This window comes from Callithrix jacchus, chromosome 2 (genome assembly GCF_049354715.1).
Source record: "Callithrix jacchus isolate 240 chromosome 2, calJac240_pri, whole genome shotgun sequence".
Classification (NCBI taxonomy): Eukaryota; Metazoa; Chordata; class Mammalia; order Primates; family Cebidae; genus Callithrix; species Callithrix jacchus.
The window spans coordinates 101252504-101266685 of record NC_133503.1 but is presented as its reverse complement, the minus strand read 5'-3'; the positions used below and the strand labels follow the sequence as shown (position 1 = coordinate 101266685).

The 14182-nt window shown below is 35.8% G+C and overlaps 1 protein-coding gene across 13 annotated transcripts in view; it reads left to right on the top strand.

Moving 5' to 3' along the window:
- The window catches only part of FER (FER tyrosine kinase), a 530899-nt gene that overhangs the window by 78004 nt on the left and 438713 nt on the right, over positions 1-14182 (top strand). For 11 of the 13 annotated variants that reach the window (XR_013532179.1, XR_013532180.1, XR_001910187.4 and 8 more), the window contains one exon: positions 12535-12708. The exons of the other annotated variants lie outside the window; for them this stretch is intronic. Coding sequence is in view for 8 of the 11 variants with exons in the window: in XM_078365065.1 (XP_078221191.1) it covers positions 12535-12708 (174 nt within the window). In the remaining 3 variants the exon portion in view is untranslated. The remainder of the gene's footprint in view (positions 1-12534; positions 12709-14182) is intronic. 13 annotated transcript variants of the gene reach the window in all.

Below are 14182 nucleotides of genomic sequence, written 5' to 3'. Positions count from 1 at the left end.
TATCATTTTCCATTCAGCAGAAACATAGGAAGATGTAAGTGTCTACTTAATCTGGGCAACAGAGTTTTTTCTCAGACTTTTGTCTTCTTGTTATTCCGATAGGTAAAAAATAATATCTAGGGTGCTTTTATTTTATATTTCTCTAAAAAGAGTGAAATTAAACATCTTTTCATTTGTTTAACAGTTATTATATTTGAAGACCTATTTTCTATGCTGAAATTGAATTTGACTTTGTGTCCTTATTCATGTAAAATTACATCTGTCTGCATAGCGTAGTCAGCTTCTGAAATAGTACAGTGATATTTATAATCCTCAATGCAAGGTATTTAAGAGGAAGTATGCCTTACCTTTTAAACATGAAGTGAATTGAAATATTGGTAATTTTACATATACCACATAGGAATAAAAAGTAATGAAAAATGCTTACATCAATAAGAAGATGAATCAGTCTTCTTATTTAGTGGTCACATAATATACATATGTGTGTGTATATACATGTGTGTGTGTGTGTGTGTGTGTGTGTGTGTATATATATATAGAGTATAACTTGAGTCTGTACAACTAGGGTTTCAACTATATGTATCTTTAAAGCAGTAATTTTTAAGCCCAGCTATAGAGCCACCTCTGCTATACCACTGGATATGAAAACATTGAAATCTTGGTTGAAGTCATTTCAACATTTGAAAACTTGGTTAAAATGAGAGGATCGCTTACTTGATGCCGCAAATTCAAGGCCAGCCTGGGTAACATAGCAAGACCCTGTCTTAACTAACTAATAACTGGCTAACTACACACACCCACCCACACACCCACGTATACATACATGCTTTAATCTATTTTAAAAAACATGAATTTGTTCCCACACAATTGACATATTAGGAACGTGTGAACTTAATACTAATTTTGCATTTGTTTATATTGAAACCTGAAGAAGTACTAGGTGAATGCAGAAAACTATAACGAGCTGAATCAACCTGTGTAGGAATACATAGTAGACACACACTTCAGTCTTTTACTGGCTACCTTCCTTTACCTTTTTCTTATGCGCTACACTCATCCACATGTGGTATTTTAACTTTTATTTGAGAGTTATCAAATTATGGATAACTCTCCCACTTTATAGTAATTCACAAGTTACAACCTTTCTGAAACCTTCTTTGATACAAGCAAACTTCAGGTCTTTTCAAAATAAAGTGCCATGTTAATATAGTAGTCATGTGCTTCTTAACATTTAATATGTATAAAACTATGCAAAGTTTTTAAAATTAGGTTTCTATTTTTAAAAAATGTGTCCCTGATTAATTTCTTGAGTATTATGCCTCTAACCCCATTTGTCCATAAGCCCTGTGGTTTTTACTTTGTAATTTTTGTACAATTCCATGATTATTAGGCATGAAATATTTTGTTACAGCAAAACTTAAATGTTAGAATTAGTGGTGGAGCTTTAAAGTACTGATGTGTAGACCCCATCCAAAGCCTATTATATAAGAATCTATGGCCATAGAGCCAATAATTGGTATTTTTAAAAAGCTTGCAGTTGCTGGGCAGGGCATGGTTGCTCACACCTGTAATCCTAGTGTTCTGGGAGGCTGAGGTGGGCAGATCACTTGAGTGCAGGAGTTCAAGACCAGCCTGGGCAACATGGCAAAACCCTGTCTCTACCAAAAATAAAGGAAAATTAGCTGAGCATGGTGGCCTGGTCCTGTAGTCCCAGCCAGGAGGCAGAAGTTGCAGTTAGCAGAAATCGTGTCACTGCACTCCAGCCTGGGCAACAGAGCAAGACACTGTCTCAAAAGAAAAAAAAAAAGCTTGCAGTTGCTTCTTATTGCAGTCAGAGTTGTGAACCACTAGTCTAGGGAAACCGAGAGGCTTTGAAGAAAATGAAGAGAGGCTCTTATGAATGGAAAGTATCTAAAATTTCCTTTGAAGTTGCAAATGAGTATTTGAAATCTTCAGTTTTAGGGAAATTTAAGGAGTTGTTTTCTGGATTTCTATATTCCATAAGGACACAGAGACTCTAAACACATTCTTCTTATATAATGGGCAAACTCACAATAAAAACTGTTGCTTCACAGAACCGTTCATTTTGAGTTATTGTGTGGTGTATTCTTCATGGAATTTTTATGTTGCATTTTTAAAAAATTCAAGCAAGAAGAAAGCAAACAAGTAGTTGGAGGTATAACTCTGCAGTGAAAAGCTATTTATGAAACTATTATTTAGATATTTTTCTAGCTTGAGTTACCTTGTTGATTTATTTTCAATGTTTTATTATAATTATAACTCCAGTGGTAGTTTGTTCTTTGATCCAGTGTTGTAGAATGAATACTTTTTGGTTTAATAAACTTAGTACACTTAAATTACTACCTGTTTGTGGAATACAGATTTACCTCACTACACAGCTAGTAGTTCAAAGGTAGAAAGCAAGAAAGGAGATACTATGCATTTCTAAAAGATACACATTTTCCCCTTGTATGTAGTTTTATATTTTTCAAGAGCTGAGTACAAAGTTTACTTTCTTTATTTCATGTCTTAATCTTAGTATAACTGGTATTATTTACTTCTATAGGCTTCCTAAGCATGAAATAGGCATTGTAGGATTCATGTTAACTATTTTAGAAACCTGAGATGCTATTTAATATATGCAGCTGATCTCTTTTTTGAGGGTAGATGAGAATAAAATTTCTGCAAATTCAATTGTTATTCCTCTTTTTTATTATGAAATAAGTGATGTGTTTATTTCTAGGAATCATTTTATTTTTGGTCACAAAACAAACCTTCCAAAAAAGTCACATTTAAGAATTTACACAATCAGCCATATACCTGTAATCTTAGCACTTTGGGAGGTAAAGACAGGTGGATTGCTTGAGTCCAGGAGTTCTAGACCAGCCTGAGTAGACATCATGGTGAAACCTCATCTCTACAAAAAATACAAGAAGAAAATTAGCTGGGCTTGGTGGTGTGCAGTGTGTGTATTTGATCTCAGCTACTTGGGGTGCTGAGGTGAGAGAATCGCCTGAGTCTGGGAAGTCAAGGCTTCAGTGAGCTGTGATTGTGCCATTGGGTGACAGAGCAAGACTGTCTTCCAAAAAAAAAAAAAAAAAAAGGAAAAGCATAAATCTTTTAAAATTACATTTTATATTTCAGATAAAAGCAATATTTTAAATAATATTAATTTACAACTCAGAATTCTGAAAAATATTCTAAAATTAAAAAATCTCAAATCAGTAATTTATTTTCTGGGAAATGTGTGTTGTCTTTGTCACAAAGTAGTCAGTCCTATTTCTAATTATCCAGTGACGTATTGTGGCTGGTTAGGTAAGATGATGATTTTATGTAATTGTTCTTTTTAGGGAGATTTGAGGGGTAGGTCATTATTTTAGTTAGAAAGGCAGTTACAGTGAGAGGCCTCTTTCATTTTCATATCCATAGCTTCTCACAGAGCATGTCATATGAAGAGTGACTCACTAATCTTGCCCTAGAATGACTTCTCTTTACATATACTCATACTGCAAAATTGGTAGCCTAAAGTAGTAGAGTGCTTTTCCTTATGGCTCTTCACTTTTAATGATTAAGTACTAAATAAAGATTAAAGATTACTCTGTAATTTGTAGCCAGTTTAAAAATATTCTGTTTAGTTTACCTTAGTTTATCTTTTTTATTTTTAGAAACAGGGTCTAGCTCTGTCGCTTAGGCTGGAGTGCAGTGGTGTGCTCATAGCTCACTGTTGCCTTTAACTCCTGGGCTTAAGTGATCCTCTCACCTCAGCCTACCAAGTAGCAGGGACTGCAGGTGTGCACCACTGTGCCCAGCTATTTTATTTTATTTTTTTGAATTTTTAAAGCCAGGGTCTCACTATGTTGCCAAGGCTCGTCTTGAAGTTTTGGGCTCAAGTGATCCTCCTGCCTCAGCCTGTAATCCCAAAGTACTGGGATGTAGGTGTGTCCCACTGCACCTGTCTAGGTAGTTCTTCTTAAAGTAGTTTTTAGATATTAAAACCTTTAGGTTCCCACACTTTTCCCTCCAAGCATCAGGTTGTGTCAGGTCTAGCACATTAAGAATTAGTTTTATGGCCAGGCGCAGTAGCTCACGCCTGTAATCCCAGCACTTTGGGAGGCTGAGGTGGGTGGATCACCTGATATCAGGAGTTTGAGACCAGCATGACCCACATGGAGACATGGCATCTCTACTAAAAATGCAAAATTAGCTGGGTGTGGTGGCACATTCCTGTAATCCTAGCAACTTGGGAGGCTGAGGCAGGAGAATTGCTTGAACCCTGGAGGCAGAGGGTGAGCCGAGATTGTGCTGTTCCACTCCAGCTTGGGCAACAAGAGTGAAACCCGGTCTCAAAAAAAAGTTTTATATTAGAATCTGAGCTCTTCCATTGTTTAAATGTGTGACTTTAGACAGATTAATTTCTCTGACATTCAAACTGGACATTTATAAGATGAAGATATTTTCTTCATAGTGTTGATGAAAGGAGTATCAGTGGAGTGTAGTGGTGTGCTCATAGCTCACTATTGCCTTTAACTCCTGGGCTTAAGTGATCCTCTCACCTCAGCTTCCCAAGTAGCAGGAACTGCAGGTGTGCACCACTGTGTCCAGCTTTTTTTTTTTTTAACTTTTAGAGCCAGGGTCTCAGGCTCGTTTTGAAGTTTTGGGCTCAAGTGATCCTCCTGCCTCAGCCTGTAGGAGTTTTGAGTTATCTTGTTGACTTATTTTCAGTGTTTATTGAAAGTTGGTGAGTCTGCAAGAGGTTGGTAATATTAATGAGGAGAAGCAGGGGGTCATTTAGATAAGCAAAGTTAGCTTTAATAGGAGTGGGGTTGGAAAGAGCTAATGGAGACCATCATTTCCACCTGTTGGTTCTATGTGAGAGAGAAAAAAAGCGTTTTTTAATAGAGATTCAGAAGAAGGAACTGTCCTGAGGGTACAGACTAGTTTATATCTTCTGGGAATAAGTACTGAGTTAAAATTTTTTTTTCCCTAGAAGTCTATTTGAGGGGTTTGAAAAAAGATGGATAAGGCAGTAGATGAAAAGGTTAATTGGGTTGGAGGAGGAAAGAGAGTACTTTGTTTTTTTAAAAAAACGTTGAGCTGATGGAGTCAATGAAGGAGAATCTGGAAGTACAGGAAATTGGAAATAACAGAACAGCTTGTCTAGGATGTGGAAAGGGAATGGGAAAGAGTGGAGAGCAGGAATGTAAAAAAAAGAAGCTAAAGAAGAGATAAAAATCTCCCAGAATCCTAACTATAGTTCATTCTTTTCTTTAAAATTTTCAAATAGGCCATTACTGTTTTAACAATGCTCTACTAGAGCTGGATCAACAGAGGAATCTTCTCTGGATATGAGCTATAAAACTCAAGGAGTTTGTGAGAATGGCACTCAATAAGGAAGTAGCTATTAATAAATAGGAAAAGATCACAGGGTGCTGGCACTGAAAGGGATTGTGAAGGTCTTTTATTCAACACTTAATTTTTGGTAGGAGAAAACCACTGAGGTTAGGTAATTTACTTCTGAAGAATAGAGGTGACTATGGCCATTCAGGTTACTGGTCTTCAGAAAAACAAGTAAGGTAGCCCTTAAGTCCAAGAGGAATAAAAGCAATTGAACACCAAGAAGCTGGAAAATTACTGGGAAAGAAAAGCTAATATAATTTTTTGATTTATTTTCTGGCCTAATCTGTGTTTAGATACTTAGATTTACTTTTTACATAGCAGTAATATCCTGGTAGTCATATGGTTCTCTAACTTTTGCGATTGAACAGTGACTGAGCTCATGCAGCTCAGCATCTTTGGTACCAGTCATTAGAAACTAATCGTTTAATTTGATTATATTAATTTTATTTAAAAATATTTAATTGTTCTTTGTCCACATAGTATTTTTGTTTTTATTTGTATTCATTTTGGTTATTAGTGTTTGATGATCTGAGAATATGTAATACTTGAAATAACGGGGTCTTATGCCAGGTGTGGTCGGTCACACCTGTAATCCCAGCACTTTGGGAGGCCGAGGTGGGCAAATCACTTGGGACCAGCCTGGCCAACATGGTGAAACTCCGACTCTACTAAAAATACAAAAATAAGCCGGTTTTGGTGGCACATGCCTGTTATTCCAGCTACTTGGGAGGCTGAGGCAAGATAATCACTTGAACCTGGAGGTGGAGGATGCAGTGAGCCGAGAACACTCCACTGTACTCCAGCCTGGGTGATAGAGTGAGACTCTCTCTCAAAAAAAGGACAAGGTCTCAAAAGTTTCAACCTTTCTGTTGTTAGAAAGGCTTTAAGAGAAAGTGAAATTCTGCTGACATTGAAGGACATAGTTAACTCAGATGATTCATATTCCTCTGATTTATCAATAACCTTAGTCCTTTGGTTTTTTGAAAACATTCACCAGATAGGAACATGCTTATAATTCTGGACACCATGAGATAAATGATGCAGGAAAGGAGACTAGTCAATTCCTGCTGTATTTATAGGGGAAAAATTTTAAAATCTTGTAAGAAAAATGAAAATATCCAAGAACTCATTACAATGAGTTATGCCTTTGAAGGAGTTCATATATATATATATATATATATAACCAGTTTTTGAAAATTATTATATTATCATTATGAAAATTTGAATATCCCAAGGCTGACACAAATATGGTACTGGTAGTGTTGCCTTTTTCTTGCATCTTGTGCTTGGGTTCATTGAGCTTCTTTGATCTGTATTTATTTTTCATCAGATTTTGAAAAAATTTAGCCTTTATTCCTTGAGTACTTTCCTTGTCTCTCCCTCTGTCTCCTTAGAAGTTTCCACATACACATACTATTTTCGTTATTAAAATTCTATAATTATTTTTTATAAAAATTGTATTTATGGTATGCCTTGTATGTTGATATATATTATGTAATGATTATCACAATCAAGTTAATTAACTTATCTATCACTTACATAGTTATTATTTCTTTTGATGAGGAAAACACTTAAGATACATACTCTCTTAGCAAATTCAAAGTATATAATAAATTATTATTAACTCTAGTAATCATACTGTACATTAGATCTCCAGGACGTATTGATCCTGCATAACTGCAACTTTGTTCCCTTTGACCAAAATTTCCCCATTTTCTTCACCCTTAGCCCCTAGCAACCATCATTCTATTTTCTTTTTCTGAGTTTGACGTTTTAAAATTCCACATATGGGTGAGATTGTATATTTGTCTTTTTATGCCTGGCCTTTTCACTTAGCATAATGGCCTCTGGATTAATCCCTGTTCTCAAAAATGACCAGATTTTCTTCTTTTTTATGATTGAATAATATTCCACTGTATGTGTGTATACACACATGCACACACAGATTATATTTACTGCCATTTCTTTATCAGTTCATCTGTTGAGGATTGTTCCTACATCTCGCCTATTATGAATGATGCCTGTCCTAGTCCAAGTTATGCTGCTATAATAGAATTCCTAATATTGGGCATTTTATAAAGAAAGAGGCTTATTTAGCTTATAGTTCTGCAGGCAGGGAAGTTCAACGTCATAGCCCTGGCTTCTGGTGAGAACTTTTGTGCTGTGTCATAAAACTAGGAGAAAAATAAAGGGAAATGGAGACATGCAAAGAGAGAAAACCCAGGGACTTTATAATAATCCACTTTTGTGGGAACTAACCCATTGCTACAAGGGCTAATCCAGTCTTGCCAGAGTGAAAACTCATTGTGAGAATGGGACCAAGCCACCCACATAGAAGGAGCCCTCATGACCCAAACACCTTCTACTAGGCCCCACCTACTAGTACCACCACATTGAGGATGCAATTTTATCTTATCATCTTATTTTTGAGACAGGCTGGAGTGCAATGCTGCGATCTCAGCTCACTGCAGCCTCTGCCTCTTGGGTTCAAGGGATTCTTCTGCCTCAGCCTCCTGAGTGGCTGGGCTTACAGGCACCTGCCACCATGCCCAGCTAATTTTTGTAGTTTTAGTAGAGACAGGGTTTCACCATGTTGGTGTTGGCCAGGCTGGTCTCAAACTTCTGACCTTAAGTGATCTGCCTGCCTTGGCCTTCCAAAGTGCTGGGATTACAGGGATGAGCCTCCACGCCTGGCCTGGGTATCAAACTTTAACATGAGTTTTGTGGGGACAAACAATATGCAAGCTGTAGCAGTGTTACAATGAACATGAGAGTACAGGTGTCTTTTTGTCATATCAATTTCATTTTCTTTGACTATGTAACCAGAAGAGGGCTTGTTAGATCATATAACAGTTCTGTTTTTGATTTTTTGAGGAACCTCCATATATTTTACATAATGGTGTCCTAATTTATATTTCCACCAACAGTGTATAGTGCTCCCTTTTCTTTACATCTTTGTCCACCCTTGTTATTTTTTGTCTTTTTTATAAGAGCCATCTTAATAGGTGTGAGGAATATGTCATTGTGGTTTTGATATGTAGTTACCTGATGATTAGTGATGCACTTTTTCATACATCTTTTGGTCATTTATGTATCTTCTTTGGAAAAATATCTGCTCAGGTCCTTTGCAGATTTTGAAAATTGAGCTATATTTTTTGTGCTATTGAATTGTATTAGTTCCTTACATATTTGTATTAGTTCCCTTATAGGTTATATAATTTGCAGATATTTTCTCACATTCTTCTGATTATCTTTTTATTTGGTTATTTCCTTTGTTGTTCAGAAGCTTTTTAGTTTACTGTAATCTTACTTTTTAAATTTTGCTTTTGTTGCCTGTGCTTTTGGTGTCATCTTCAAAAAATCATTGCCAACAGCAATGTCAAGGAATGTCCTTTATTTTTTCTTCTAGGAGTTTTACAGATTCAGGTCTTATATTTAAGTCTTTAGTTCTTTTCGAGTTGATTTTTATGTATGGTGTAAGATGGGGATCGAGTTTCATTCTCTTGCATGTGGATATCTAGTTTTCCCAACACTGTTTATTTAAGAGACTATCCTTTTTCTATTGTGTATTCTTGCTGCCCTTGTCAAAGATGAGTTGATTGTATATGTGTGGGTTTATTTCTGGGCTCTCTCTATTCTTCCATTAGCCATGTATCTGTTTTTATGCTAGTATCATCCTATTTTGATTAATGTAACTTTGTAAATATAGTTTGGGACAAGGAAGTATGATGCATAGTGGCTCACACCCATAATCCCAGCACTTTGGGAAGCTGAGATGGGAAGATCACTTGAGCTCAGGAGTTCAAGATCAGCCTGGGCAACATAGTGAGACCTTGTCTTTACTAAACATCAGAATAATTATCTGAACCTAGTGGTGCATGCCTGTAATCACAGCTCTTTGGAAAGCTGAAGTGGGAGAATCACTTGAGCCTGGGAGTTTGAAGCTGCAGTGAGCCATGATTGTTCCATTGCACTCCAGCCTGGGTGACAGGGTGAGACCCTGTCTCAAAAAAAATTTTTAAACCACTTTTATGGCATATGTTTAATTCGTGGTTTTATTCTGCAATCATCTTTCCTTTTTTAAAATCTTCTTTCCTACTTCTTCCTTCTTTCCCTCCCTCTTATCTCAAATATCACAGTAAATACTCAAAATATTAACCATGGTACTGCCTTCATGGAGCTTTCATTTTAGTTGAGGAGACATTATAAAGAAACCAAACCACCAAGTATACATACAGATAAATAATTGTTTTAAATGCTGAGAAAGAGTAAGACAGAATAGCAAGGATTAGATTTACAGGAGATTTAGCAGATTACTAAAGGAAGAGATGGGTCTTGCCAGGTGAAGGTGTGGAAGAGCTTCCGGGTAGAAGAGAAAACTTTCAGAAAGAGATTGGAGCTTGATATGTTCAGCAAACTGAAGAAAGAACAATATTTCTAGCATTTATTTAGCTTGGTAGAGAATGGCAAAACATGAAGTTGGAAGCATAGATTAGAGAACAGATAATGGGAGACTTTATAAATCTTAGGAGTTTGGGCTGGGTGCAGTGGCTTATGCCTGCAATCCTAGAACTTTTGGAGGCTGAGGTTGTTGGATCACTTGAGGCCAGGAGTTTGAGACCAGCCTGGGCAACATGGCAAAACCCCGTCTCTACTAAAAATACAAAAATTAGCCAAGTGTAGTGGCTCACACCTGTAGTCCCAGCTACTTGGGAGGCTGAGACACGAGAATCACTTGAACCTGGGAGGTGGAGGTTGTAGTGAGTGGAGATCGTGCCACTGCACTCCAGCCTGGGTGACAGAGAAAGACTCCATCTCAACATAAAAGAAGGGAGTTTGGATTTTTCTTTAAATGAAAAGGACAGCCAATGTAGTGTTTTAAGGAAGTCAGTTATATTATTTTTTAATTTTTATTTTATCATTATTATTGCTATTTTAAAGAGAATGGATTGGAAAGGAGCATGAGGGTGCACCATTTCAGGGAGGTATGAATAGTCTAAGTCAGAGAGGATCATAACCTTCAAAGGAGTGACAGTGGAGATGGAGAGAAGCCGATGGATTTGTAATTGACTTTTGAGGCAGAATCTGATAGACTTGCTGATGAATTGTTCATGGAGAAGGGTGTCCTGAGATTGAAAGGAGCAGGGACTTCTGCAGAAACACAAAGAATGTTTATTAGTAGCACTGGGGTGTTGGGAGTGAGACAGAGCCAGGCTTTTGTTAAAGCTAGAAGATAAATTGAAAGTTCTGATAAGAGGTATGAAGAGTTTTCTAATTACAGAGCCAGAGTTCTTGACGATACAGGGTTCTATAGATAGTGGTTTGAGTTGGATTAGGAGATACTGAGGGCAACGTGGGGTTGACAGAGTGGCAATATATGCGTTGAGACCTTAGACTTCCTGTAGTGACTACAGTGAACAGGGCTTTTAGGAAGGTTGGGATGTGCCTTTCTGGGAGAGTAGGGCAATTAACTATGGTTTTTTTTTGGCTTCCAAGAAAGCTTCTCCTCTAGGCTGCAAGGACTCCTACAAAGAATTACAAAAAGTTATTTCTACAAAGCACTTAAAGAATATTTATTTTTTGAACGTAGAGCACGAGCACGAACACTGACTCCTGTTACTTTGTGTTTTTTTGTAGTGTTAACATTCTGCTCATGCCATAGAATGTTTTTTCAATACTGCATAGTTTGAAGTGAAAATGCTACATGAAAAAGGCAAAGCTACATATAGCTATTTAGTTTATGTTTTTAATCCAGGTTTGTATAGTTTTATATTGTTTGCATCTTTGTTAAATTTTAGATTTTAAAATAAGGACTATATTAGTTTTAAATTGCTTTGGGGTTAAGAGCATGTTAGTGATTATATTTTCATACTTAAAAGTAAATATGATGGGTTTATAGGTCACACATATGTTCCATGTTGATGATATCATTTCACAACTAAAAATGAGTCCCCTCCCTAAAATAACTGTTCTCAAAGGTTGTTATTTTAAAAATACATATAATACAGTATATAAGAAACAAGATTGACAAGTCAGATCCTGGCAAGTGTGTATTGTAACTAAAAATTTGCTTTCTTTAGGCTATAATTTTGCTTTGGATTCTTATGAATTTTGGTTTTTGATTATTACACTGGAATATTAACAGAAAGATAATTCTCTTCCTTCACAGGTCAAAAATAATTGTAGAAATAGTAGAAAATTACTGTTGTCAATATTGGAAACCAAATCTTGTCCATTTAGAAAATATCTTTTGGACCCAACCTATCATAGGTCTTCAATATTGTTTCTGGATAGAATATTAAATACCTATAGTGAAGAGCATTTCTTTGTTACTTTTTTTTTTCAGTATATATGTCAGAAGTCTAACTTGTAAATGATTTGTTCTTCTCTCAGTCTCCATATGGCCACTGGTCCCAAACCTACAATTACATGCCTTTTGCTATTGAGGCAGTGTGTTGTGCCCTTTAGTGTATTGTGCTAGAATATCTATTGAAATGTAAAGGTATTTGTTAAGGAAAGAATAGAGCTATAGATAGAAATTCATAGAGTACCAGTATTTACACAGGCGACAAAAGAACAGGCACCAAAGATGGGAAAGGAAATTTTAGAAAGGGAGGAAAACAAGCCAGGAATGTTGGAAATAAGAAGCTAAGCGAGCCTTCACAAAGACAGTTTCAGTATGAAGTTGAGTATGACAGTTTCAGTATGAAGTTGGATCAGATTTCACAGAGAGGCAGGTTAAGATGAAGATGGGAAAATGTCTATTGCATTTGACCGTTGGGAACTGGAGACCATAGTGGGGCATTGGAATGGTCTGGCAGAGCAATATTTCAGTGTGTTGGAAAACAAATGAGAAGTGATAAAATGAAGACTGCAAGTGTGGACACTTAAGAGTCCCCTAATCTTTTTCTTAGTTTTCTGTGTGGTCTCTGATTATAGAATTTTGAGGCATTTGTAGTTGAAGTTGAAGACGTTAAATACGAACCATTCATAGATCTTTGCACAGTTGTCAGGAACCTATTATATTAATGTAATAATTTATGTAAAACAAAATATTTAAAGTTTTGAACTCTTAAAGCACAGCCAAATGAAAACCATTAATGCAAATGTTAATTTTTTTTATTTTTTTTTTATAAGTCTTGGCTACTTATGATTCAGCAGACAGAACAACTTAGTAGGATAATGAAGACACATGCAGAGGACTTGAACTCTGGACCCTTACACAGACTCACTATGATGATTAAGGACAAGCAGCAGGTGAAGAAAAGTTACATAGGTGTTCATCAGCAGATAGAGGCAGAGATGATCAAGGTTCGTTTTTCTATATTGAAGTTCTTTCTTTAAATTGTTTTTCAAATTCTTTGAGCCATTTTATCTTATTTGACTTTTAAAATTATTTATTTGTCATTTCCCAACAAGAAATAGGTTTGTGGTCTCTAAAAGTAATATTTTTATTGAATGTAAAACATCGGTTATAGGATACACTGTTACTGTATATACTCCTAAGAAAGAAAGGAAAAAGAGGCTGCCAATTAGACTACGACACATTGCTTTATTACACTTAGGATTCTTAGTTTTTATTTACTGAAATAGTTCTTTTAGTCTTTTAAAAACAAATTTGTCTTATCTACTACTCTGCATAAATAAAAAAGAAAATATGGGCAAAATGACTTTGGTATTCTTAAATTTACATATCCCTAATTTTGCTTACATTCAGTTTGTCTCTTCTGCATACTTTTTTAAAAATTATTTTTATTATAGAAATTTGTAAATGTATAAAAGAAGAGAGAGTAGTAAAATGAACTGCCACCTACCCATCACTTAAATAGTCACTGTTTTTTCTATACTCCCACTCACTTTTTTTTTATAAAAAAATAGATCATTTTAAGGAAATCCTCGGATATCATTTTATCCATAAATATTTTAGAATGGATAGCCAAAATAAGTGTTCTTGTTAAAAATGTAACTCTATTATCATTAATTCACCTAATAATAATAATTCCTTCATGTTATTGAGTATTCTGTGTTGAAATGGTTATTGTTTAAATTTTTTTTATAGTTGATTGAGTTGAATCAGGATCCAAATACCATCTACACATTGCATTTGAATGACAATTTAAAAAAATATATAGGTTCTCTTTCCTGCCCAGTTTTTAATAAAATGTCATTTATTTGTGGAAGAAAGAAACTAGATAATTTGTTCTATATGATTGAATTTACTTTATTTTGAGTTTTTCTGTTAACATCTGATGATGTGATTTCTCATATATTCCTTCATCTTTACTTTTTTCTGTAAATTGGAATTTAGATCTAGAGGCTTGATAAGATTCTGGCTGTTTATCTTGGGCAAGAATACATCATAGGTGGTGGTATACACTTTTTGTGGTTTATAATGTCGGTTTATCTTTTTATTATGTGAATCTTGACTAATTGGTTCTGGTGTTATCAACCTGATCAATCTATTTAAAAAGTTTTCTGGCTCTGTGTGGTGGATCATGCCTGTAATCCCATAATTTTGGGAGCTCAAGGTAGGCCTTGATCAAATGAGGTCAGGAGTTCAAGACCAGCCTGGCCAACACAGTGAAAACCCCATCTCTACTAAAAATACAAAATTTAGCCAGGTGTGGTGGTGCACATCTGTAATCCCAGCTACTCAGGAGGCTAAGACACGAGAATTGCTTGAACGCTGGAGACAGAGGTTGCAGTGAGCTGAGATTATGCCACTGCCCAACAGCCTGGGCAACAGAGTGAGACTCTGTCTCAAAACAAAAAAAAGTTTTATATC